General features: G+C 37.3%; 1 protein-coding gene across 5 annotated transcripts in view; it reads left to right on the forward strand.

The window, feature by feature from the left end:
- SHLD2 (shieldin complex subunit 2) overlaps positions 1 to 27,972 on the forward strand; it is a 95,472-nt gene that overhangs the window by 48,725 nt on the left and 18,775 nt on the right. For 3 of the 5 annotated variants that reach the window (XM_082601120.1, XM_082601119.1, XM_082601121.1), the window contains 5 exons: positions 511 to 2,043; positions 5,820 to 5,927; positions 22,426 to 22,620; positions 22,962 to 23,096; positions 26,598 to 26,804. In XM_082601120.1, coding sequence (XP_082457246.1) covers positions 516 to 2,043; positions 5,820 to 5,927; positions 22,426 to 22,620; positions 22,962 to 23,096; positions 26,598 to 26,804 — 2,173 coding nt within the window. In that variant the 5' untranslated portion in view covers positions 511 to 515. The remainder of the gene's footprint in view (positions 1 to 510; positions 2,044 to 5,819; positions 5,928 to 22,425; positions 22,621 to 22,961; positions 23,097 to 26,597; positions 26,805 to 27,972) is intronic. The other 2 variants (XM_082601122.1, XM_082601123.1) reach the window with 1 other exon arrangement.

Genomic DNA, 27,972 nt, shown 5'->3' on the forward strand with positions numbered 1-27,972 from the left:
GCCCCCTGCATTGGGAGCATGGAATCTTACCCGCTCGACCACCAGGGAAGTCCCTAATCTTGGGAATTGAGTTCACAGTTGAAGGAAGGAGGCCCTAAACTTACATAATCAATGGAGTAAAGGAAAGAGGAGATTTAAAGGTGACTATCGTGCAGTTAAACAAATGCTGTTTCCTGCCTTCTTTACTAAGTTATTGTTTACATGGTGCAAGTTTTTCAACACAAAAAAGTGACCATGCTAAGGATTTACTCGTTTGATGTTAGTATACTTAGCTTTATTTTCCTTAAAGAGAGTCTTTATGTGAGCAATTTTTGTGGATGTTTTGGTTTCTCCTTATGATTTCTTATATATTTATTACTTTTATAATTAAATGGAGTAACAATGTAAATCACCTATTAATTATGTTTTTGATTCATAGTTTACATTATATTTGCTTTGGGGGTATAAGTTAATAATCAACTCATAAAAATTTAATGACAAAGGCTTATTTTAGATTTTTCATTTTTTCAGAAACCATGAGTGGAGGATCTCAAGTCCACATTTTTTGGGGTGCTCCAATCAGTCCACTGGAAATGACAGTATCACAGGAACCAACTTCTTTAGTGTCCACTGCGGACCCCTGGAAAGAAATTCAGCTTTTGTACAATCACCATTCCTTACATCTGAAGGATGAAAAATGCAGGCACAAAAGTCTTGAGGATTATCAGGCCCTGGAACCTCTGGACCCTCCAGATCTTCCTCGTGGTCATTTTCCAGCAAACTCTGTGAACAGATCTCTTCATGTGAAAGATGACTTCACACATTGCATTTCTGAAACACAAACTATAAAATCCCAGAAGAGTCACCCCTTGGGGTTGAGTGATAAAACCAACTCCAGTGATCAAATATGTGGATTTAAGGCCAGATTTCAACATTTAACTGAAGAAGAAAAGTATCAAAAGCTTTTCAGTGAACATAAGAAAATCACAGATGAACAGCATAAAGATCAATCAAATATACATGGTCAGAATGTTCCAAAAAATTCCTTTCAGTTAGATCGTAAGTGTGCAGCTATATTGGATGTGAACTGTGGTGTTGAACAGACTAATACGGGGCCAGGAGCTATGGAAGCAAACTGTGCACCAACAGAGCATCATGAAATGCAAAACCAGTGTCTGGAATTCTTTTCCTCTAGCACAGTAGACAAACCAAGGCCTGAAGGAACAGTTAGGAAGTTCTCAGGCCTTAAAATATCCACTGATACTGAATTTCTCAGTGTAATGACCTCCAGCCAGGTTGCTTTTTTAGCTCAAAGGAAGTGTAAAGGGCAGAATTCTATAAATAAAGGAACCATTAAAATGGAGATTGAACCAGAGGTAAGTCATGGGGAAATAAGAATAACTGAAGATAATTTGATTCAGCCCAATGATGATTCTACAGAAGGATATGAAGGTGGACAGAACCAAGCCTGTTCCCTTGAACTCTTTAGTCCTGAAACAAAAAATAGCCACATTCTCTTGAACACCGATAAAGGTCTTGAAGAAAATGTAGGATCTCAAGAACTTTTCAGTTTTGATGATAAATTGCCACCAAATGAGATACGCATTGAGTCATGTAGCTCAGGAATACTGTGTTCCCAACTAAATACCTTCCACAAACGTTCTGTTGAAAGAAATTGGACCTCTGAAGATAAATCAGGCCATCCTCAAGCTCTATCTGAAGTCCCCCACGTCACTAAGAAAATCAAGTTGATTTCTAATCAGAGAGATCATACTGTAACAATGCACCGTAGGAATGTGTCTGGATTTAAGGGCATTAAAAAAACATTGTTAATAAAAAACTGTGATTCTGCAAGTCAGAAGTATAATTGTTTAGTCATGGTGTTATCTCCATGTCACGTGAAAGAAATAAACATAAAATCTGGACCAAATTCTGGCTCTAAAGTGCCTTTAGCAACAATTGTGGTAATTGACCAATCAGAAATTAAGAAGAAGGTTTTTCTGTGGAGGACTGCAGCGTTTTGGGCACTTACAGTGTTTCTTGGAGATATAATTTTACTCACGGGTAAGGTCATCATGGTATAGTGGGAGTTTATTTGACAAAGCTGTGGGCTTTTCCCCCCTCCCACTTTAAGCCTTTGAGGATTCTCCCTTTACCCTTTGCCTCTCAGGGTTCCAGCAATGATCGAGTTCCTTATGGCATCCGCGTTGGTCTCCTCACCCCTTCACGGGGTCCTGTGCGTTGCCATTTCTGGGCATTTGTCTGTCCTTAGTTCTGTCCCTCCTTCCCACTCATCTTCTCCTTAAGAAGCCTTCTCTGCTTGCTCCTCCTTTCATTCACTGTGCTAGCATTCATGTCGTGTATCATCAGACTCTTTGTTTTTTTATAGTTTTCTTTATGTATATCTTTTTTTGAACCCTTTTCCTTAGGTGTATTAATCATCTTATGATAAAAGGACAATATATCTACTACTTAATCCCTAATAAAGCTGTGCACACTACATTCTTATTGAGGGAACGTAGAATTTCTGTTGCATTTTAAAATTATTAAAATTACTATAGGGCATTGAACAACATGGGTTTGAACTGCATGGGTCCCCTTATGTGTGCATATTTTTCAATAGTAAACACTATAGTACTCCACTGTTCGTGGTTGGTTGAATCCGTGGATGTGGAGGAACAAGGGATAAGGAGGGCTGACTGTAAAGTTATAGATGCGTTAACCCCACGTTATTCAAGGGTCGCTATTAATCACATTTGGAAATATGGAAAGGAGAAACTCCTGGTATTATACCAACCTCGTATAACCGCCAGTGGAGTTTTGGAGTGTTAACCTTCCTCTTATCATCCCCATGCTTCTCAGTCTGTGTCTGCATACATGGGTAATAGCTGATATTTACTGGGAACTTACTTAGTGTCAGTCCCTGTTTCAAACTTTACGTGTCTAATGTGAGGAGAGCACTGATTATCATCCTCATTTTTCAGCTGGAGGAAATTAGGACCCAGGGAAGTGAAGTAACTTGCCCACTGTCACCCAGCTAGGAGGTGGCAAAGCAGGGTTTCACCCAGACTCCAGAATCCCTACTCTTAATATACAATTGTAATCATGAAAAACAGTTTGTATCCTGCTTTTTCACGTGAAAAAAGAAATCTTAACATTTTGTTACGTCTTTCATTGATTTAAAAATAAACACACCAGGCTTCCCTGGTGGTGCAGTGGTAGAGAGTCCACCTGCCAATGCAGGGGACACGGGTTCGTGCCCCGGTCCGGGAAGATCCCACATGCCGCAGAGCAGCTGGGCCCCTGAGCCATGGCCGCTGAGCCTGCGCGTCCGGAGCCTGTGCTCCACAGCGGGAGAGGCCACAACAGTGAGAGGCCCGTGTACCACAAAAAAATAAATAAATAAATAAACACACCAGTGTATTAGGGCAGAGATACCAGTCATTTTAAGAATGAATCCCAGGACTTCCCTCGTGGTGCAGTGGTTAAGAATCTGCCTGCCAATGCAGGGGACGCGGGTTCGAGCCCTGGTCTGGGAGGATTCCGCATGCCGTGGAGCAACTAAGCCCTTGCACCACAACTACTGAGCCTGTGCTCTAGAGCCTGTGCGCCACAACTGCTGAGCCTGCGTGCCACAACTACTGAAGCCTGCGTGCCTAGAGCCCCTGCTCCACAACAAGAGAAGCCACTGCAATGAGAAGCCCACGTACCGCAGTGAAGAGTAGTCCCCGCTTGCCGCAACTAGAGAAAGCCTGCACGAGGCAACAAAGACCCAACACAGCCAAAAATAAATAAAGAAAGAAAGAAAAATAAATAAGTGGACTTCCCAATCTTAATTAAAAAAAAAAAAGAAAGAATGAATCCCAAGACTTCCCTGGTGGCACAGTGGTTAAGAATCTGCCCGCCAATGCAGGGGACACGGGTTCGAGCCCTGGTCCGGGAAGATCCCACATGCTGCAGAGCAACTAAGCCTGTGTGCCACAACTGCTGAAGCCCGCGTGCCTAGGGCCCGTGCTCCGCAACAAAGAGAAGCCACCGCAGTGAGAAGCCCGCGCACTGCAACGAAGAGTAGCTCCCGCTTGTCAAAACTAGAGAAACGCCCGCGGGCAGCAATGACAACCCAACGCAGCCAAAAATAAGTGAATAAATAAATAAATTTATAAAAAAAAAACATGAATCCCAGACCAGGATTCTTTCTTTAGCACATCTAAAGAAAGAATGTGATAGAGAAGAGGTGTGGGTCAGCCTTAGAAGCTTATAAAGAGAAATCAAGGCAGTCACTGGTAATTCCTACCAGATGGTTTGCTGGGGGAGTGAGAACCTTAGCTAACATACGCTCGTGTTTGTGTAAGATTGTCAGGTGCAGTCCCTACTGAAGAGATGAACCTGGGATTGTAACAGCTTGGCGTAGTCTTGTCTCACTAGCTGTATCCTTATTCGTTGGCAGCTCAGGTCATCTAACTCAGCTCTGTTCTGATTCAGTGCTCGCTGAGCAGCCCCTTCCATATGACTTGGCTTCCAAGGTGTAAAACTGCCTACAAGGTGAGAACAGGCTGCAAGTGTTGTTCTTTGGCAATTAATGCCTTGTTGTTTATTTAAACAAAAAGATTGTGTTCTGTTTTGGGTTTTTTTGTCTCATCAACTGAGCTTATGCTGCAGAGCTGAAATCTGTTTTTGGAGTGCTGAAGAAAATGAGGTTCCCCAGACCATAAAGAGAGGGTTAGACCGTGGACCATGGTTACTTTACCAAGGCATTACTGTCACTGTGTGTGCCTCCCAGGAGGCCTCTTCCTAGCAGATGGAAACTCAACCCTGCTATCTTTTCCTATCTTTCCTATCTCTGTCTCTTCCTAGTGTCCATACAATTGTTAACAACTAGGTAACATTCTGTGAAGTGATTTACCACAATTTACTTAACCATTTTCCTATTATTAAATATTTAGATTATTTCTATGAACACCATTTTTTTCTTTTTTAACAGGGTTTTTTGTTTGTTCTGTTTTGCTTCATTTCCTTAGGAAAAAAAACATCTAGTTCACAATTTCTGAATAAGAATACCTTATGTTATGCTTATTAGCAGAAGGAGTAATGCATACTGAATTTTTTTACTCTTCTAGGCACTAGTGCTTTGGAATGAACCACTGCTTGGCTTCCTGGCCCTAAATTAGTCACTTTTTTTTTTTGGCTGCATTGGGTCTTTGTTGCTGTGCATGGGCTTTCCCTAGTTGTGGCGAGTGGGGGCTACTTTTTGGTGCAGTGCACAGGCTTCTCATTGCAGTGGCTTCTCGTTGCGGAGCATGGGCTCTATGCGCGTGGGCTTCAGTAGTTGCAGCACGTGGGCTCAGTAGTTGTGGCTTGTGGGCTCTGGAGCACAGACTCAGTAGTTGTGGCGCGTGGGCTTAGTTGTTCCGAGGTATATGGGATCTTCCCGGCCCAGGGATTGAACCCGCGTCCCCTGCATTGGCAGGCAGATTCTTAACCACTGTGCCACCAGGGAAGTCCCTATTCACTCTTAATTTATCAGAAGTATACATTGTACCATTTGCCTTAAGTGAACAAGGGCCATTAAACTTCTATCTGTGGAGCAGAGCTTCCATATTGATATTGTTTGAATATACAGAAGCAATTTTGTTAGTTTACCTACATACAGACATACCTAGGTTCAGAGTTCAGATTTGCTGTTTTATCATTTTGTTCCTTTAGGCAGGTGATTTACCCTATTTGAACTTCAGTTGGCTAGCATGTGAGAGGCATGCACAGTATCTTGCTATGATAGGTATGTTAACCACAATGTGAAGGAATTTTTGGCATGATCAGAACTTTTTTTTTCCCCTTTCTAGATGTTACTATTCATGAAGATCATTGGGTTGGTGAGACAGTACTGCAGTCAACATTTACCAGTCACTTACTAAATCTTGGGAGTTATTCATCTGTCCATCCTGAAGAATGTAAGACACATTTTAAATATAATAATTTCTTAGTATTTGAAGTATATTAGAAAAAAGTAGGGTTAAAATGGTAATGTTACAAAATATCTTCTAAACAAGTTAGCTGAAAGGTATTGGTCTATTTTCTTTGTAAGAATGAAAATAGAATTTACAAAAATTAACTTGTACAGTATAATCATATTTAAGAAATATTGGGGGCTTCCCTGGTGGTTCAGTAGTTAAGAATCCGCCTGCCAGAAAGAGAGAGACAAATACTGTATGCTGACACATATATATGGAATTTAAGAAAAAAAAATGTCATGAAGAACATAGGGGTAAGACAGGAATAAAGACACAGACCTACTAGAGAATGGACTTGAGGATATGGGGAGGGGGAAGGATAAGCTGTGACAAAGCGAAAGAGAGGCATGGACATATATACACTACCAAACGTAAGGTAGATAGCTAGTGGGAAGCAGCCGCATAGCACAGGGAGATCAGCTCGGTGCTTTGTGACCGCCTGGAGGGGTGGGATAGGGAGGGTGGGAGGGAGACGCAAGAGGGAGGGCATATGGGAACATATGTATATGTATAACTGATTAAATTTGTTATAAAGCAGAAACTAACACACCATTGTTAAGAAATTATACTCCAATAAAGATGTAAAAAAAAAAAAAAAAAGAATCCACCTGCCAATGCTGGCGACATGGGTTCAAGCCCTGGTCTGGGAAGGTCCCACATGCTGCGGAGCAGCTAAGCCCATGCGCCACCACTACTGAGCTTGCACTCTAGGGCCCGCGAGCCACAGCTGCTGAGCCCACGTGCCACAACTACTGAAGCCCACGCACCTAGAGCCTGTGCTCCGCAACAAGAGAAGCCACCATAATGAGAAACCCACACACTGCAACGTAGAGTAGCCCCACTTGCCGCAACTAGAGGGCGCCCGCGCGCAGCAATGAAGACCCAACACAGCCAAAAATTAAATAAATAAATAAATAAATAAATAAATAAATAAAATTAATTTAATTAAAAAAATATTGGGGTTCATGTTTCATTTTCTTATTTTTCTTAGAGTCAATATAGTCATGGTTCTTAACCTTTTAGCAAGTCATAGACCTCTTTGAGAAGCTATGGGCCATTTCTTCAGAAAAATAGACTTAAGTAGATAGATATAAAACCTTGCATATCATTCCAAGTGGTTCCAGGGACCTCAGAAGTTCTTCTGTGGAGTTTCTGAGCCTCTGGAATTCTTGAGGTAATGAAAAGAGGGGGTTGTATGGCAAATACATGTTCAGTTTTAAAAGAAACCGCCAAACTGTTTTCCAGAGTGGCTTCTACCAGCAATGTATCTTGTAGTTTCTCTGCATCCTTGTCAGCATTTGGTATTGTCCTGTTTTGAAATAGTAGCCATTCTAATCAGTGTGTAGTGATATCTCATTGTGGTATTAATTTGCATTTCTCTAATGGCACAAGACAGATCTAATAGAATATAACTAAGGACATAAAAGATCTAAATAACATAGTGAACAGTGTTGATCCTATGTATAGGGTAGATCTTATGGATATAAATTGAACTCTACATTCTAATGATAGAAATATGCATTTTTGTCATGTATCCACAACACAGTCAGGAAAATTGATCCTAGTAGGTCATAAAGAAAATGTCAGTAACTTCTATAAAGTGGAATTATTACAAACATGCTGATCAAATGGTATAAAACTAGACTTTATTAACAATAACAACAACAGCAGGTCCTATATCTGGAAATTTTAAGCCTATTAAAAAAATCCTGGGTAAAAAAGGAAATACAAACTGATATTATAGAATTAAAAAAAAATAATGAAAACTCTGCATGTCAGAATCTCTGGGGTGCATTTAAGGGAGTTATCAAAGAGAAATTTATTAGCTAAATTCTTTTTATCGATAAAAATGAAAGAATAAAAATAAATGAATTAAATTCCAAACTCAGAAAGCTAGCAAAAGAACAACAAAGTAAAGCAGAGAAACAGGAATGAAATAATAAAGGTAAAAGCAGAAATTAATAAGATAATTAAAAAATGATAATTTTAATAATAAATCAAAATCTTGTTTCAAAAAAGATAGATGAACCAACTAGTTAATTTGATCAAGAAAAAAGGGAGACATGCACCCCAATGTTCATTGCAGCACTATTTACAATAACTAAGACATGGAAGCAACCTAAATGTCCACTGACAGAGGAATGGATAGAGAAGGTGTGGTATGTATATACAATGGAATATTACTCAGCCATAAAAAAGAATGAAATAATGCCATTTGCAGCAACATGGTTGGACCTAGAAATTATCATATTAAGTGAAGTAAGAGCACTCATATGTGGAATCTAATTTTTAAAAAAAATGATACAAGTGAACTAATTTACAAAACAGAAACAAACTTACAGATATGGAAAACAAACTTATGGTTACCAAAGGGGAAACGTGGGGAGGAGGGATAAATCAGGAGCTTGGGATTAACATACACACATAACTATATATAAGGTAGATAACCAACAAGGACCTGCTGTATAACACAGGGAGCTCTACTCAATGTTCTGTGATAACCTATATGAGAAAAGAGTCTGAAAAAGAATGAATATATGTATATGTAAACTGAATCACTTCATTGTACACCTGAAACTAACACAACATTGTAAATCAACTGTAATACAATAAAGTTAAAAAGAAAAGAAAAAAGGGAGAAAGCACAAAGATACAGAATAAATGACGAGGAGGAAATAATCATTGAAACAGAAGTTAAAAACCAATAAAAGGGAACTTCCCTAGTGGCACAGTGGTTAAGAATCTGCCTGTCAATGCAGGGAACACAGGTTCGATCCCTAGTCTGGGAAGATCCCACATTCCTCGGAGCTACTGAGCCTGTGTGCTCTAGAGCCTGCGTGCTGCAACTAAGCCCATGCGCCTAGAGCCCGTGCTCTGCAGTAAGAGAAGCCACAACAATGATAAGCCCATGCACTGCAACAAAGAGCCTGCACTCACTGCAACTAAAGAAAGCCCGCACGCAGCAATGAAGACCCAAGGCAGCCAAAAATAATAATAATAATATGTTTAAAAAATAAAAGGCTATTTTATAGAACTTAATGCAAATAAATTTGAAAAAGCTAGATATATAATTTTCTAGGGAAATACAGATTGCCAAAATTGATCCCATTAGAGATAGAAAGCTTAAACTGACCAGTTTCTATAGAAGAAATACAGGGAATTCCCTGGCCGTCCAGTGGTTAGGACTCTGTGCTTCCACTGCTGGAGGCCCCGGTTGGATCCCTGGTCCGGGAACTAAGATCCCACAAGCCGTGAGGTGCAGCCAAAAAAAAAAAAAAAAAAGAATTAAGGAACTACCATACAAAAAAGTGCCAGGCCCAGATAGTTTCATAGGAAATTCTATCAAACCTTCAAAGATCAGATAATTCCAATGGTGTTAAAGTTATTTCAGAGTATTTTTTAAAATTAATTAATTTATTTTTGGCTGTGTTGGGTCTTCGTTGCTGTGCATGGGCCTTTCTCTAGTTGGGCCAAGCAGGGGCTACTGTTTGTTGCGCTGCATGGGCTTCTCATTGCAGTGGCTTCTCTTGTTGCGGAGCACAGGCTCTAGGCGTGTGGGCTTCAGCAGTTGTGGCATGCGGGCTAAGTAGTTGTGGCTCATGGGCTCTAGAGCACAGACTCAGTAGTTGTGGCACATGGGCTTAGTTGCTCCGCGGCATGTGGGATCTGCTGGACCAGGGCTCCAATCTGTGTCCCCTGCATTGGCAGGCAGATTCTTAACCACTGCGCCACCAGGGAAGTCCATATTCCAGAGTATTGAAGAAGGAAAATTCCTAATTCCTTTTATAAAGCAAATATAACACTGACACCTAAACCAAATAAAGACATTACAAATAAAAATACAAACCAGTATTATACATGATTATTGGTACAAAAAGTTTAAACAGAATTTTAGTAAACAAAATCTAATACCACATTAGGAAAATAATGACCAAGTGAGATTTATTCCAGAAATGGAAGATTTGTTCAGTATTAGAAGATACATGAGTATCATATTTCATATTAATAAATCTAAGGAAAAAGTTATATGACTATCTCCATAGATGTTGAGAAATCCTTTGACAAAATTCAACATCAATTTATCATAAAAAGCACTCCAGGAAGTAAAAATTGAGGGATACTTTCTCCTTCTATCAATAAGTACAGTTTCAGTACAGTGCTACAGTTACAATACAGTTGATACTGTATCAATAATATAGATATGCTTAGCGCTAATGCCTAATCTTATTTAATGGAGAAACACTAGAGGCATTTCCACTAAAATCAGTAATAAGATAAGAATGTTCACTATCTCTGCTATTCTTCACCATTATATATAGACTTATTAACCAATGCAATTAGACAGGAAGAGACATTTGAATGGGTGAAGAAGAATAAAAACTATCTCTATGTAAAAATGCTTGATAACATATCTGGAAAACTCCAGGGACTCAAAGATAAAATCAGTTCAAACAATAAAAGAATTCAGTGGTGTAACAATACAAAAATTACTGTTAAAAATAATCAATAACGTTTGTATACACAAACACCAAACAGAGGGCATAATGGTAGGAAAATACTCATTTACAATAGTAATAAAGAAGATACTTCAGAATAAATTAAATAAGAAATGTGCAACACCTATATGAAGAAAAATTTTAAATATACTAGAAAAAAATGAAGACATGAACAAATGGAAAGACAACATTCCCTATTCTTGGATGGGATGACTCAACATTATAATGATACCAATTCTCCTTAAGATAATTTATAAATTCAATGCAGTCTCAATAAAAATACCAACATGCTATGTTATGGCATATACAACTTGATACTAACATTCATATGGAAAAACAAACATGCAAGAATGGCTAGGAAAACAGAAAAACTAGGAAAGCTAGGAAAAAGAAAAACTATGAGAGACTAGGCTTATCAGGCATTGAAACATACTCTAAAGCCCCCATAATTAAAGCAGTATGATACTGTTGCATGAATAGGCAACTAGATCGGTGGAACAGAATAGGAAGACCAGAATTAGACCACATATGTATAATTTAGTATATGACAAAGATGGTATCTGAAAGTACTAAGGTAACGGTTAGCTTTTTAATAAATGGTACTGAGGTAACTGGGTAGCCATTTAGAAAAAGATAAGATTATATCCATTTTGGAACCAGATAGGGTAAGGGAGTCCCCAGAGAAAGAGAACCAGGCATGGCTTTCTTGACACAAGAGAAGACATTTTTGGCCTAAGCCATTTTGTGGTTTAAGCATGGCCATAATGCTTGTCCTTGAACAGTCTCAGTAATTAATGATCTTAAGGGAACAAAGGAATGCAGAAACCAATGACTGTTATCAGGGAAGAGAAGTAACAATAACAAAGATAAAATATCCGTTGTAAAGAGTCCCAGTTCTATTTCAAAGGTAGAGATTAGCCTGAATTGCTGAACCACCAGATCAACTGGAACGTAAGGGATGATGATATTGACCTTTTCCAGCTTGGACTCTGCCAACCGTCCAAGTCCCTTCATGAATATGTGTACACCAGCCCAAACCCCTTCATGAATATGCAGGTACCCTTAGCTTAAAACTTATGCAATTTTGCTGTTCAGGGAGACACTGCTTTGGGAATGATCACCAGTGTTCTCCTTACTTGCTGCAAGTTATAAATCCTGCCTTCTCCCCGTCTTTGACTTGGTGGTGTCTTTTGACTTGACACCCACGAAAAGGTGAACTGAGTTTTCAGGTAACAAATTCTCACAGCAAATAGAAGAATAAACTCCAAATGGATTAAGAATCTAAATGTAAACAGATGGAGAGATATACCATGTCCTTGGATTGGAAGAATCAACATTGTGAAAATGACTATACTACCCAAAGCAATCTACAGATTCAGTGCAATCCCTATCAAACTACCAATGACATTTTTCACTGAACTAGAACAAAAAATTTCACAGTTTATATGGAAACACAAAAGTCCCCTAATAGCCAAAGCAATCTTTTTTTTTTTTTTTTTTTGGCTGTGTTGGGTCTTCGTTGCTGCGCGTGGGCTTTCTCTAGTTGCGGTGAACAGAGGCTGCACTTTATTGTGGTACGCGGGCTTCTCACTGCGGTGGTTTCTCTTGTTCAGGAGCACGGGCTTTAGGTGCATGGGCTTCAGTAGTGGTGGCTTGCGGGCTCTAGAACGCAGGCTCAGTAGTTGTGGCACACGGGCTTAGTTGCTCCGTGACATGTAGGATCTTCCCGGACCAGGGCTCGAACCTGTGTCCCCTGCGTTGGCAGGCAGATTCTTAACCACTGCACCACCAGGGAAGTCCCAAAGCAATCTTGAGAAAGAAAAACGGAGCTGGAGGAATCAGGCTTCCTGACTTAGGCTATACTACAAAGCTACAGTAATCAAGATAGCATGGTACTGGCACAAAAACAGAAATGTAGATCAATAGAACAGGATAGAAGGCCCAGAGATAAACTTACACACATATGGTCACCTTATCTTTGATAAAGGAGGCAAGAATATCCAATGGCGAAAAGACAAGCCTCTTCAATAAGTGGTGCTGGGAAAACTGGACAGCTACATGTAAAAGAATGAAATTAGAAGATTTCCTAACGCCACACACAAAAATAAACTCAAAATGGATTAAAGACCTAAATGTAAGGCCAGACACTATAAAACTCTGAGGAAAACATAGGCAGAACACTCTATGACATAAGTCACAACAAGATCCTTTTTGACCCACCTCCTAGAGAAATGGAAATAAAAACAAAAATAAACAAATAGGACCTAATGAAACTTAAAAACTTTTGCACAGCAAAGGAAACCATAAACAAGACGAAAAGACAACCCTCAGAATGGGAGAAAATATTTGCCAATGAAGCAACTGACAAAGGATTAATCTCCAAATATACAAGCAGCTCATGTAGCTCAATATCAAAAAAACAAACAACCTAATCCAAAAATGGGCAGAAGACCTAAACAGACATTTCTCCAAAGAAGATATACAGATTACCAACAAACATGAAAGGATGCTCAACATCACTAATCATTAGAGAAATGCAAATCAAAACTACAATGAAGTATCACATACTAATCAGAATGGCCATCATCAAAAAATCTACAAACAATAAATGCTGGAGTGGGTGTAGAGAAAGGGGAATCCTCCTGCACTGTTGGTGGGAATGTAAATTGATACAGCCACTATGGAGAGCAGTATGGAGGTTCCTTAAAAAACTAAAAATGAACTACCTTATGACCCAGCAGTCCCACTACTGGGCATATACCCTGAGAAAATGGTAATTCAAAAAGAGTCATGTACCACAGTGTTCATTGCAGCACTGTTTACAATAGCCAGGACATGGAAGCTACCTAAGTATCCGTTGACAGATGAATGGATAAAGAAGATGTGGCACATATATACAATGGAATATTACTCAGCCAAAAAAGAAACGAAATTGAGTTGTTTGTAATGAGGTGGATGGACCTAGAGTCTGTCATACAGGGTGAAGTAAGTCAGAAAAAGAAAAACAAATACCAAATGCTAACATATATATGGAATCTAAAACAGATGGTTCTGATGAACCTAGGGGCAGGACAGGAATAAAGATGCAGACGTAGAGGATGGACTTGAGGACACGGGGAGGGTAAGGGTAAGCTGGGATGAAGTGAGAGAGTAGTATTGACATATATACACTACCAAATGTACAATAGATAGCTAGTGGGAAGCAGCCGCGTAGCACAGGGAGATCAGCTCAGTGCTTTGTGACCACCTAGAGGGGTGGGATAGGGAGGGTGGGAGGAGATATGGGGATATATGTATATGTGTAGCTGATTCACTTTGTTATACAGCAGAAACTAACACACCATTGTAAAGCAATTATACTCCAAGAAATGTTAAAAAAAAGATAAATTACAAAAAAAATAATAATCTAAATGTAAAAAATAAAACCATATAACTACTGGAAGGAAACATAGATGAATTCCCCTCTAAACCTGGTGTAGGGAAAGTCTTTCTTACTATTACTCAGAATCCAGAGGCAATAAAATACAAGACTAATACATTTACCTATGGAAAAATAAAAATTTGAATGACTAAAAACAACATAAAGTCAAAACACAGCTGGCATACTTGGAGGGAATATTTGCAACATACATCTAAGACAAAAGTGTAGTATTCCTAATATGTGGAGAACTCTTAAAAATTGAGCAACAGTGGACCTGATGGAAAAATGGGAAGTAGACGCGAGAAATTCAAGTTAAAACAACACAGATGTCATTGTTCACCTATCAGATTGGCAAAAATTAAAAACTAGGACAACATATTCTGTTGATGAGGCTGTGGGGGAGAAGGTTCTTTTACATATCGCTGGTGGGAAGGTAAATTGCCACAACCCTTCTGGAGGGATATTTGGTGATACCTAACAGAATTACGTATGTGCGCGGCTTTCCACCCATCAAGCTTACTTTTAGGAATCCATCCTGAAGATACAACTATCAATACAAAAATATGAAAATACATCAGAACAAGGTTATTGTTTGCAGTATTGTTTATAATTATGAGACATTGAAAAAACTGAAATGCTCATACATAGAATGGTTGATTATGGTACAGTCACATAGTGGAATACTATGCAGATGTAAAAAGAAAATGAAAAAGTGTCTGTGAAGTGATTTCCGCGACATATTGTTATGTGAAAAATAAAAAGCCCCCAAAAGCGTATGTAGTATGCTAACCTTCATCTAAGAAAGAAGGGAGGAATAAGAAAATATACATGTAACTCCTCATTTGTGCAAAAAGAATGCAGAAAGGATAAACCAGAAATAACAAGATTGGATACCTGCAATCTTGGGAAAGGTTGGGAAAGGGGTAGAAAGAAAGAGGGAATGGAAATAGGGTAGTATCGATGAGGGAGATGAAAGAGGGAACGGAAATAGGGTAACATTGATGAGGAGGGAGCGACACCTCTTTGAGTATGTCTTTTTGTGTGGCTCTGTCTCGCAGAACCACAGTGATGTTTCATATACCCCCGAAAATAAACGATTAAAACCAATTAGAATGTGGTGGAGGGGGAACCCAAAATGGAATGAACACTGACAAATGAGTCTAACAGTATTACAGATGAATAAAATAACTACACAGAAGGGTGGGGGGAAAAAGAACAAACTTAAGAAACTGGAAAACAGTGTATTGACTGGATTCTGTAAGGCTAAGGAAAAAAACGTACATAAATGATGTAATCTAGTTAGTAAAAGTGTTTCTCAAAGAAGAATGGATTAGCAACAACTCTGTATATGTACTAAAATTAAACAAGTAAGTAAATAAATTGTAGATAATGAGAATTGGGTTTCTCACTGTTAAAGAGAGAAGTTATATTTAAAAAAGAGGGAAGGTTAAAAGGAACCTTTTGGATTAGAGCTAGAAATACTAGTATAAGCTCATGGTTTTCAATATATAGATAGATAAGCACACAGATAAAGGGATACAGAAATATAGATATATGTGTATAGGTGGACTACTATGCTTAGTACATATATTTCCTAGTTCTGTCTGCTGAGAGGACACAGAAGTAGTGACACCTCGGTAAGAATGATCATACCTAGTGCCCAGATCTTGGTCTGTAAAAGGAACCAGCACTGCTAGAAGTGGTTGATTACAGCACTGGGACAGCAAAAATACAAGCAGAGCCTGGAACATCTGGTGGTGTCAGAAAAGGGTTGTTTTGAAAGAACACAAGAGCCAACATGAAGGAGTACCTACTGGCCAAAACTGGAACAGTTTAAAGAAAAAAAAGATAGTATTGGATTATAGCCCATAGAATAAGATATTTATGGGTTCATACTGAAATAAATAAACATTCAACTGACTGACTTACAAAATAAGTAAACGAATAAACAAACAAATAAATAAGAGCTCTTCTTCACAATGAATAAATTGGAATTCCAATGAATAAATGTGAGAAGAAAAAGGAAAACAGAGAATTACCATTAGGTAACCACTTCAGTAATAAATATTGTAAACAAGGATCCACTGATAGATGCTAAAATTAGTAGATAGAAGTTTGGGGAGAAATAACATTGCATAGTCTCAAAATGTCTCCCCAAGGTAGTTATCAGCTTACAAGGAGAAAACCAACTTACAAGGCAGACACCAACTTAACTGGGTGATTAAGGTAAATATCAGTATTAAGGATATCATGAATTCCTTGCTATGTTGCATTGAAAGGGAGACAGCATAATTTTTGTGGTATTCTTGCCAAAAATGCATAACCTCATTTCAGTCATGAGAAAACATTGGAGAAACCCAAATGGAGGGACATTCTACAAAGTAATTGATTAATACTCTTCAGAAGTGTCGAGGTCATGAATGACAAGAAAGACTGGGTACTTCCCCAGTGGCGCAGTGGATAAGACTCTGTGCTCTCAATGCAGGGGGCCCGGGTTCGATCCCTGGTCGGGGAATTAGATCCCACATGCGTGCCGCAACTAAGACTTCACATGCCACAACTAAGGAGCCCACGTGTGCAACTAGGAGCCCACGAGCCCACGAGCCACAACTAAGGAGCCCGCCTGCTGCAATTAAGACCCCATGCAACCAAATAAATAAATAAATATTTTAAAAAAAGACTGATAACTACTGCAGCGTGGAGGAGACTAAAGAGAAATAACTAAATGTAATGTAGAATCCTGGATAAGATGCTACATAGAAGGATATTAGTGGGAAAATTGGTAAAATTTGAGTAAGATTTATAGTTAATAGTATTTAAGCAGTATTAATTTCCTGTTCATAATTATTCTGTACATATGAAGATCTTCACATTAGAGGACATAGGATAAGGAATATAAGAGAGCTCCACTATTTTTGCAACTTTTTTGTAAGACTAATATTAGTTCAAAAAAAGAAGTTAAAAAAAGCCATATATGTTCATCTCAAAGGTACAGAAAAGCTTTTGAAAATAAAATTCAACCCCTATTCATTGGGAATAGAAGGAAATTTATTTTAAATTCATAAGAAGTATATTTTAAAAATCCAGAGCAGATATCTTAATTGGAGAAATATTAGAAACATTCCTTAAAAAAATTAGGAACGAGACTAGGATGCTGCTGTTACTACTTTTATTCAGCATATTATTGGAGATACTAACCAGTGTGAGAAAACATGGAAAGAGAAATTTCCAGAAAGATTGGAAAAGAAGAAATAAAACTGTCATTATTTATAGATGATGTGATGGATTATTATAATTATTATTCATAGATTTACAAAGGATCTTTCCCCTCTTAAAACTACAAGCAAATTATTAGAAATAATGGGAAAGCTTAGCAAGGTGGCCAGGTATAAGGTTAATATACAAAAGTCAATTGCATTTCTAGAGTGGAGTGACTAACAACTGGTAACACAAATAAAGAGAAGGCACTATTTACAATATTATCATGTGGTACTAAATATCTAGTAAGAAATTTAGCAATTTTGTTGTTAAATGAAAAAATTAAGAGATATTAAAGTACTAAATAAACATACTTTGTTCACTGAAAGGTTTAACATTGTAAAGATTTCAGTTCTCTCCAAGTTGATCTATAAATTCAGTAAAAATCCAATCAAAATCCCAATAAGATTTTCATGAAATTTGATAAGATCATTCTGATAGGTAAAAGAGTAAGTGGTCAAAAGCAGCCTGGACCTTTATTGTATTTACTTATTTATATTTATCTATATATTTTTTTAGCCTGGGCATTTTTGAAAAAGAAAAGCAGGAATAATTTGCCCTCTTAGATATCAGGATTTAGTGTGAACCTATAGTAATTAAAAACGGTATGGGGGCCTCCCTGGTGGCGCAGTGGTTGGGAGTCCGCCTGCCGATGCGGGGGATGCGGGTTCGTGCCCCGGTCTGGGAGGATCCCATGTGCCACGGAGCGGCTGGGCCCGTGAGCCATGGCCGCTGGGCCTGCGCGTCCGGAGCCTGTGCTCCGCAGCGGGAGAGGCCACAACAGTGAGAGGCCCGCATACAGCAAAAAGAAAAAAAAAACAAAAAACAAAAAACGGTATGGTTTTGGCCAGTTGAAGTCAGCCAATTTTTAATTTTGGGATTTCTTTAAAGGATTAAAGTTTAGAAAAAAAGAGATTAAAGTTTAATCTTTTATTATGAGCATTCGAAGTTGCTACATCTTTGAAAGCATATTTCCAAGGAGCTAAATGGCTTTTATAAATGTTTTATAGATGTTAATACAATGGAAGGGTAAAGAATGTTTTACAATAATGAAAATAACATGGTATGTAAATATTTTGCAAGGGATTTGAGAGACAGATGTTGTAGATAGTTCTGGTTTTAAGACTGATATAGATTCAAGTAAGATTGCTCTAGTTCAGTAATTTCATAAAAATCTTAGGATCTAATTCTGGATGGAGAATATCCCATGGAACCTGGGGAGCTTCAGGTTTTGTAGAACAATGTGAAAAACCTTGAGCTAATTAAATAACCTTTAGAGGTTACTTCAAATTTGTTTTTATACTTACATAAGAATTTATATTGCCTTGTTTTTCACAGGTTACACAAGTTAGTAGCTAAATAAAGTATGTTCTAAGGCTTTTTTTGTTTGATTTAGGGAAATAGTTAACAGTTGATACTTTGATAATATTGCAATTGTTTTTCTTCTGAAAGAATAAGTCAATTTGGTTAGTTTAGTTAAGAGATTTTTTGTTTTTGCAAGTTGTTACAACTCATGAGAGCATTCTTACTTCTGATCAATATGTGTATGGTGCTCCTGTTCTTTCCTCATTACAGTAAGGTGTTATAAATTTTACAAACCCAGTCCTGATAATGTGACAGGATATAAATTTATCTTAAATATTATTAAATTAAGTGTATAAATCTAAGTTTTAACACAATGTTTTCATGAAGTAGAATATTTTATTTGAAATCTAAGTAATCAGATGTTTCTGTACAAATTTTTATGAAGTAAGAATAAGTAAATAATTTGATATTAGCAATCTTTTTCCCCCAAAAAAGCCCTTATTGTAGATAAAGAATAAAGCCCAGAGATGTTAAGTACAATTTCAGAGGAGTCATTATTGACGAAGTCAGAATTGAACCCAGTTTTTCTGATTCCAAATGTGCTGGAAATATTGTGAAGGAGGAATCAGGAGGCCTGGTGAATAAACTGGAGCTGTGGAAGGAGATATCTGGAGTTTTGCTGTAACCTAACTGGTCTCCTTATCCCCACTCTTCCCCTTTTTCTCATTCATCTTTCATACTGTCTGTTCTTTTCTCTTATGCTCATTATCTTTGTTATGCTATCACCATTATTTTATAAAATCCATTTAGGAATTGAGTAACCTTAATTAGAATAGATTTCATGTATCAGATTCTAAAAGCTTTAGAACATTTTTTTTTTTTGCGGTACGCGGGCCTCACACTGTTGTGGCCTCTCCCATTGCAGAGCACAGGCTCCGGACGCGCAGGCTCAGCGGCCAAGGCTCACGAGCCTAGCCGCTCCGCGGCATGTGGGATCTTCCCGGACTGGGGCACGAACCCGTGTCCCCTGCATCGGCAGGCGGATTGTCAACCACTGCACCACCAGGGAAGCCCAGAACATTTGTTTTTATCCATCCACTCGTTTGTGCCAGAAATCTTGATGTCTTCTGCAGTCTTTTCTTTACCCTCCACATCTAATTGCTTCTTGGATTCTACCTCAGAACTAGTTCACAAATCTATCACCGTCTTGCCTGGTTTCTAGCCCTTTCATCTGCTGGATGGTCACTAACCTTCTAAAAGTTCTTCCTACTCTTTCATCTATGAAAATTGATTCCTCTACATTAAAGCGTCCATAAACTTGGATGGGAAGACATTACATCTTTTTTTCCCTTCCAGTTTTATTGAGATATAATTGACATACAGCACTGTATAAGTTTAAGGCATACAGCATAATGATTTTACTTACATACATCATGAAATGATTATCACAGTAAGTTTAGTGAATATCTATCATCTCATATAGATACAAAATTAAAGAAATAGAAAAATATTCTTTTTCCTTGTGATAAGAACTCTTTGGATTTACTCTCTTAACCATTTTCATATATAATGTACAGCAGTGTTAATTATATTTATCATGTTGTACATTACACCCCTAGTAGTTATTTATCTTAAAACTGGAACTTTGTACCTTTTGACTGTCTTCATCCACTTTCCCCTGCCCCCACCTCCATCTCTGGTAACGGTAAGATATTACATCTTTATTTTCACTAATTGCTTATTGAAAATTAGCATTTCCTTCCATTATGAATAAGGTGACAATCCACAGTAATATTATCAATACTTGTGACTTGGTCACCAGTGGAAAACACATCTATTTTCATATCACATTACAGTTGTTGAAGATAACTTGAATATCATTTATGCCCATGATACTTTGGCATACTTTGAAATTAAAGTAGTTGCTGCATACTCTGCTATATCTTGTTATTTAATGTTTCAATGAGGCTCATAGGTTATGCCCAGTTTTAAAAATATTTTGATTACTGTATTTCCATATAATTGGTTTTACTATCCTATTTCATTTCATGAACTTAAAAATATTATTCTGTAATAAAAATGTTCTAAAATTAGATAATGGTAATAGTTACACAACTTTGTGAAATACTAAAAAAAACACTGAATTGTACACTTTAAAAGTGTGAACTTTATATATGTAAATTATATTCCAGTAAAGCTGTTATAAAAATATTATTCTGGGGACTTCCCTGGTGGCACAGTGGTTAAGAATCTGCCTGCTACTGCAGGGGACACAGGTTCGAGCCCTAGTGTGGGAAGATCCCACATGCTATGGAGCAACTAAGCTCGTGAGCCACAACTGCTGAGCCTGCTCTCTAGAGCCTGTGAGCCACAACTAATGAAGCCTGCGCACTTAGAGCCCGTGCTCCACACTAAGAGAAGCCACCGCAATTAGAAGCCAGCGCACCGCAACGAAGAGTAGCCCCTGCTCACCGCAACTGCAGAAAGCCCGCACGCAGCAACGAAGACTCAATGCAGCCATAAATAAATAAATAAACTCTATTCATAAAAAAAAAATTATTCTGATAATGGGTCTCTATGCTTTATCAGAATATCAAAAGCGTCTAAGGTACATAAAGGATTACCAGCCCCTTCTCTTTACCTGGAAATATACTATCCTTCCCAGTTACTACCTAGAAACCTTTTATTAGGCATTTTTCCAAAACCTTGCTAAATATTTCCACAATAAAGCCTCTTCCAACTTCCCGGGGCAGTTCTTTTGGTGTGCTCTTAGGAATGCTTACATATACTGCATATACCCTAAGCCCATTGTTGGTTATCAACCTCTAGGTTGATAATTTCTTCAGCCTTGGGTTCATGTCTTTGTGTCCCTAGCACCTGGTATGATGCCTGGCACATAGTGGATGGTCTACTGATGAGTGAGTGAATAATGAGGCTTTAGTGTGGCACAAGAAACATTAGGATGAAAATGATACTGGGAGAAGGAAAGAAGAATCATTGATTTTTTTCTATTGAAATCAGTTAACAGACTCTGCTTTTCAAAAGGTACTCCTGTTTTTTGCTAAGATCTTATTTTTCGTCAACAATTAGTCATTTATTCAAACATACCTCCCTTTCCTTCAGGGAAGTTAGATTTTAATCAGCAAAACTCATCAATCTGTACATTTAAAATGTATTTTATTGTATGTAAAGTATAAAAATGAGGAAAAAAATTGAGACAGGAGAGAAAAACATCTAAGTAGCATAATGACTTAAGAATTAAATAATCGATCTAACAATCAAGAGAAATGTAAAGTAGCGCATGCACAAATGCCAAGAGAGTTAGAGATAAAAACTAAGTTCAAGGGAAGGAGAAATCACTGGGAGTCTACAGTGGTTGTTTTTCTGTATAGTATTTGGATGGGGAGAGAGGAGGATGACAGCATTATAGCCAGTGAATATAGTGAAGGCAGAGGCTTAGCAGTGAGAAGGAATAAGGCATGTTCCGGGGGAGCCAGTTAGGGGAGTCTTCGAGTATTTCAGATGAGAAATGCTAACAGTCTTGAGGAAGAACAGCAGTGGTTGGGATAGTTGGGGAAGACGTGATCAAATCAGACTCCAGGAGTTAGGGAACTGATTGGATACAACAGGGTAATGGAGGAATCAAAAAATAATTGAAATATTGGTCTTGGTTAATTGGTGGAAAAATGATATTATTAACAAAATAGAGAAGTAAGGGAGCAGGGCAAGTTTTTTGGAGAGGGTAAATAATTCCATTTCCATGGGTTAAAAATATCAAGCTTATTTTGTCATCTAAACTGATTCAAGAATAAGCTACATGTTTTATAGAAATGAAATCATGTTTTACATTTAATCACACTTTACAACATAAACAGTTCTAAGAAGATATCATGTTATCAGGAAAATATAATGTTTCCATTTTTTGTACATGTGGTCTTTTTTTTTCTTTCTTTCTTAGATTCCAGTATGGTTAGTGATATTGTACTTCAAGACTTACTGGCATATGTGTCTTCAAAACATTCCTATCTCAGAGATCTTCCTCAGAGGCAGCTTCAGAAAATGAGCAGTATAGAATTTGTAGAATTGGAGCAGCTTCAGCCAGACGTATTAGTCCATGCAGTTCTAAGAGTTGTTGATATCACTATACTGACAGGTAAATATTTTGGGTGCCTCCTTAATTTTAGGTTATAAAAAAATTAAGATACAATAAGGACCTACTGTATAGCACAGGGAACTATACTCAATATTTTGTAATAACTTATAAGGGAAGAGAATCTGAAGAAGAATATATATATGTCTATTCTTCTGAATCATTGTGCTGTACACCTGAAACTAACACGATATTATAAATCAACTATACTTCAATTTAAAAAATTAAGATACAGGACCGTCTTAGTGTACCATTTGGTTATCAGTAGATATCATTAGACACTGAAGTACAGTATCCCATGTAACAGAGTAATGCCAACTAAAATATTTCTTTTCCTTTTCCAGAGGCATTATACAGTTATAGAGGACAGAAGCAAAGGAAAATTATGTTAACAGTGGAACAGGCCCAAGGTCAACATTATGTGCTTGTATTATGGGGTCCTGGAGCAGCCTGGTACCCTCAACTTCAAAGGAAAAAAGGTAAATACACCAAAAAGCATTTAATCTATTTATAGTTAGGTAAATGATTAATGCTTATGAGCCTAAGATGAAGAGACTCTGGAGATCAGACTACATTTGAAATATAATTGATCATGATTGAATAATCTTTTGCAGATTTCTTCTGTTATAATTTTATACCTCCTGTAAGCAATTCAGTGATCTAAAAAGTCTTCTATAATTAATGGTAGCAAAATAAAATCTTCTGTTTATTCCCAGGTATACTACTTTACCTTTGTAGTGAAGATCTTACCTTCTTTGGATAATGTTGTTTAAAAATTTAATTCTGGAGATGCTTCTACAATTTTTATTCAGCCAAAGTACTCTGATAAATAAACTTCTCTCTGGTTATAGGGCAGATGTTAGGGGAGTTGCATTAACTCTTTCAAGTCGCAGTGTTACTGTTTAATAAATTACTGTGCGCCAGGTTTTTATTCCAGTTGTTTTAAAAGTGTGGATTATTAGCCATCCATAGAATGTTCATGTTTAAAGTATGACACATGATTACATTTTTCTTTGAAGCATAAGTTAATCACTTATGATGTATTGAGTTAAATGGAATTGATGTTTCAATAAAACAGTATAACATCTTCCTTTTGATATTGTGAGATCCTTTAGCTGCAGCAATCAGAAACAGTGTAATTACTGGCTTATGAGTTATTTTACTCTGCTAAATTAATTCAAAGATTAAGTATGTGACCCATTCTTTTTTACCTGTAAGAGTTAATGTTTCTTTCAAACTTCTATTTCAAAATAGTTATCTAAAGATCTATCACATTGTCTCTCTTAATCATTAATAGCCCATAACTAGGATTTGACTTTTGACTTTTATGTTAAGATCAAACAGTGACAAATATTTGTTTGGTTGAGAAATCTGAAACATGTGTCGATGATAGACAAACCATCGTTGTTGACCACCATGTCATGGCCAGGAACATGAGTCTACTGCATGCTGAGCAGAATGTAGGTCGAAGGTGTCATTCCAATTACAGTGGAGCTGTAGCAAAGCAGATTGCTCCATGCTTAATATGAATATTCTTTTAAAACTAATAGTTATTTGGTTAATAGAAGAGGAATTGTAGTTATCTCTAGATAATTCTATGATATTTAAGTTAATTTTGAAAATTTATGAATCCAGGAATTAAGGTGTAGTTGTTCTTTGTTCATTCATTCAGCATATTTATTTATAATCATTGTTTTTTAAGTTTTAATATCTACCTTAATACCTCAAGATCATTCTTTCTAAAATGGGAAAATACCAATTTTGAAGAATCATTTAAGTAAGTGATTCTACTTTCACAAATTGTTAGCATTCTGTCTATTCATTTAGTATTTCTTTTTTTTTCTTAAGGCATTCTCTGTATTATTCTTTCTGTACTGGGCCCTGGTTTTACTTGTTCCCAAGGAAAGCAAACTCATATTTAGGTGATATAATCAGAAATGATCGTCAAGCAGTCATTACTGAGTACTGGAGATAACAGAGCAATGTTTTGGAGAAGAATAATAAGAAACTAATCCCCAATTTGCATTTTTTAGAAATATGCATTGTTAGTAGGAATTTGGTATGCATCATATGTAGCAAGCATTGGTCACAGTTTAGGTCCTAATGAGGGTGGGCTAGGGACATAAATTACACTTCTTGGGACTTGGGTATGCATAAAATAAGCTATTCAGAACTAAATGCCTTTCCAATGCAATATTCTCCTGAAATCATTAAATAGAAGTCTTTTTTTTTTTTTTTTTTTTTTGGTACGCGGGCCTCTCACTGTTGTGGCCTCTCCCGTTGAGGAGCACAGGCTCCAGACGCGCAGGCTCAGCAGCCATGGCTCATGGGCCCAGCCGCTCCGCGGCATGTGGGATCTTCCTGGACCAGGGCACGAACCCGTGTCCCCTGCATCAGCAGGCGGACTCTCAACCACTGCGCCACCAGGGAAGCCCTATTCTTTACTGTTTTTCTAACTGAAGTATAATTGACTTACAGTGTATTAGTTTCAGGGGTAAAACCTTTCTTGAGGACAATTGACAATGCATATGAAAGCCTTAGAATTTGGAATACCTTTGGCCTAACAATTACAATTAATAGGAATTTATCATGGTTGTGCATAAAGATGTATCTAAAAGTATTTTATCACAGTACTATTTATAATAGTGAAAAATAAGAAACATGCCCCAAAAGAGAGGATTATTCTAATAATTTTAAAGATTTTGGTGTATCTGTGCAATGACATATTACGCAGTATTTTTAAATAATGTAGAATAATACTAATGACATGTAAAAATATATTTGACACCAGTAAAAAGCAAACAAATTGAGAACAACTAGATGGCCACTAAAACATTAACTGTGTTTATTTTGAGGTGTTGATTATAGCTGCCATTTATTTCTTTGCTTATCTGTGATTTCTAAGCATGTATTTTATAATAAGGCAAGGAAACTATTTTAAAATAGTGATTGGTTTTAAGCAACAGCTTGGAATATACATGCTTTAGCTCTTTCTAATGATGCTCTGTCTATACAGATGTATTGACTTGTTTTAAGATTGTCCACAAAAAAAAGCTGTCCAATGAAAGAAACTGAGGAAGTCGGTAGGGTGTTGTGAATTAGATTTATGGCCTGAAGTATGTGGGAAACTAAAAAGACAACTTTCATTAGAAAACTTAGTGCTAAGAGACCTCTTTTTGTTTTGATATAGTTTTAAAGTTGAATCTATTAATTTATAGTCTGATTATTTAGCAAGAAGGTCTGTGCTACTGTGGTTCAGAATTATTACTAAGGGAATTAAAAATAGGAGCAACTGAGTCTAAATGCTTTCTTTTGTTGTGGAAAAATTAGCTAAATAAGGAAACTAAGGGGACTTCCCTGGTGGCACAGTGGTTAAGATTCTGCACTCCCAATGCAGTGGGCCCAGGTTCAATCCCTGATCAGGAAACTAGATCCCACATGCATGCTGCAACTAACAGTTCACATGCCACAACTAAAGAGCTCTCAAGCTGCAACTAAGGAGCCCATATGCCACAATTAAGGAGCCTGAGAGCCACAACTAAGGAAGCCCACCTGCGTCAACTAAGACCCAGTGCAACTAAATAAATAAATAAATAAATAAATATAAAAGGAAACTAAGGTGTTGAAAAATCAATGAGTAATATTGATTATGGCAGACGTCCATTTCTATGCCATTATTTTAAAAAATCTTTTCTGTAGCTATCAAAATGAGAGTTTGCTACTTTGAAAAGCAGTTGGTTATGATAAATTATGACTGTTTAGGAGACCAAATAATCTTTAGAAAAATTTTTGTTAAAATTATTTTTAGCATTCTTATCTTATTGCCTTAATACAACATTCATATTTTGCCTCTTTATATCCAAATTCCTTAATGTGATGAAAGTTGTATTTAACTGATTTAATCAGGTCAATCTATTTAATCTGATTTTGAGCCTAGATTATTTCCTTTTTGGTAACTTTTTGTTTTTGTTTTGTTTAAGATTATATTTGGGAATTTAAATATCTTTTTGTTCAGCGCAATTGTATCCTAGAGAACCTAGAATTGCATACGACACCATGGTCATCCTGTGAGTGCCTGTTTGATGATGATATAAGGGCAATTACATTTAAAGCAAAATTTCAAGAAAACACACCCTCCTTTGTGAAGATGTCAGATTTAGCGACACACCTAGAGGATAAGCGTTCAGGTAAGACCTTTATTTATATAAGACATTGCTAGTTTTTTTTTTTTTAATAATTTTATTTATTTATTTATTTATTTTTGGCTGCGTTGGGTCTTCATTGCTGCACTCAGGCTTTCTCTAGTTGCGGCGAGCGGGGGCTGGGCTGCTCTTTGTTGTGGTGCTCGGGCTTCTCATTGCGGTGGCTTCTCTTGCTGTGGAGCATGAGCTCTAGGCACGTGAGCTTCAGTAATTGTGGCACACAGGCTCAGTAGTTGTGGCTCACAGGCTCTGGAGCACAGGCTCAGTAATTGTGGCGCACGGGCTTAGTTGCTCCGCAGCATGTGGGATCTTCCTGGACCAGGGCTTGAACGAATGTCCCCTGCACTGGCAGGAGGATTCTTAACCACTGTGTTACCAGGGAAGTCTGCTAGTTTTAATATAAGCAAAGAAGCTGCCATTTGTGGGGAAAATGTGTAATTGAATGTAAAAGTGAAATATAGATCTCTGTAAGTAGCTGAAACAGATACTGACATCTTCCTAACATTTTGCCTACAATCCTTTGAGGTTAATTTGTAATTATTAGGGATTACCTAAAAATATTTTTTTGCATGTAGTTAAAAGCAGCTTATCATTTAATAAGCCAGAAATAGAAAAATGACTCTAGCCAGAATCACTGTTGAGATAAACATTTTATCAAGTTACTAAGCTATCATCTATACATGAATGTTAAAAGTTAACATTGATACAGAATTTACGGAATTTACTTACTGCTTTGTATAATGTAATAACATACTTCCTGAACTCAAACATGTGTGTGTGAGTGTGAGTGTGTGTATAAATTTCATTCTCAGAAGCATACTACATGGAAGAATGCCTGATGAATTTTATACACACACTCACACAATTTCCATGAACTAAATATAATTAATTTATTTTGAGTGCAGTAGTAAAAGGCGTATGTTTTAGGTTCAGAATGCTATACACTTTGGAATGAAGAGAGAGTAAAATAGTGAAAATAACTAGATAAACTGCTACAATTTTAGTGGGAAATACTTTTCACTAAATTGCATTCCTAACTACAGAAATGATGCTAAAAAGATGCTAACTCCTGGTTGAAGGTATAACAAATTAAACAGCATTTAAAGCTATAGTTAAGGTTGCTAAATGCCAGTAATGAGTAAATGTCAGTGAT

The sequence above is a fragment of the Mesoplodon mirus genome (genome assembly GCF_964341445.2).
Source record: "Mesoplodon mirus genome assembly, chromosome: 2".
NCBI classification, from domain to species: Eukaryota; Metazoa; Chordata; class Mammalia; order Artiodactyla; family Ziphiidae; genus Mesoplodon; species Mesoplodon mirus.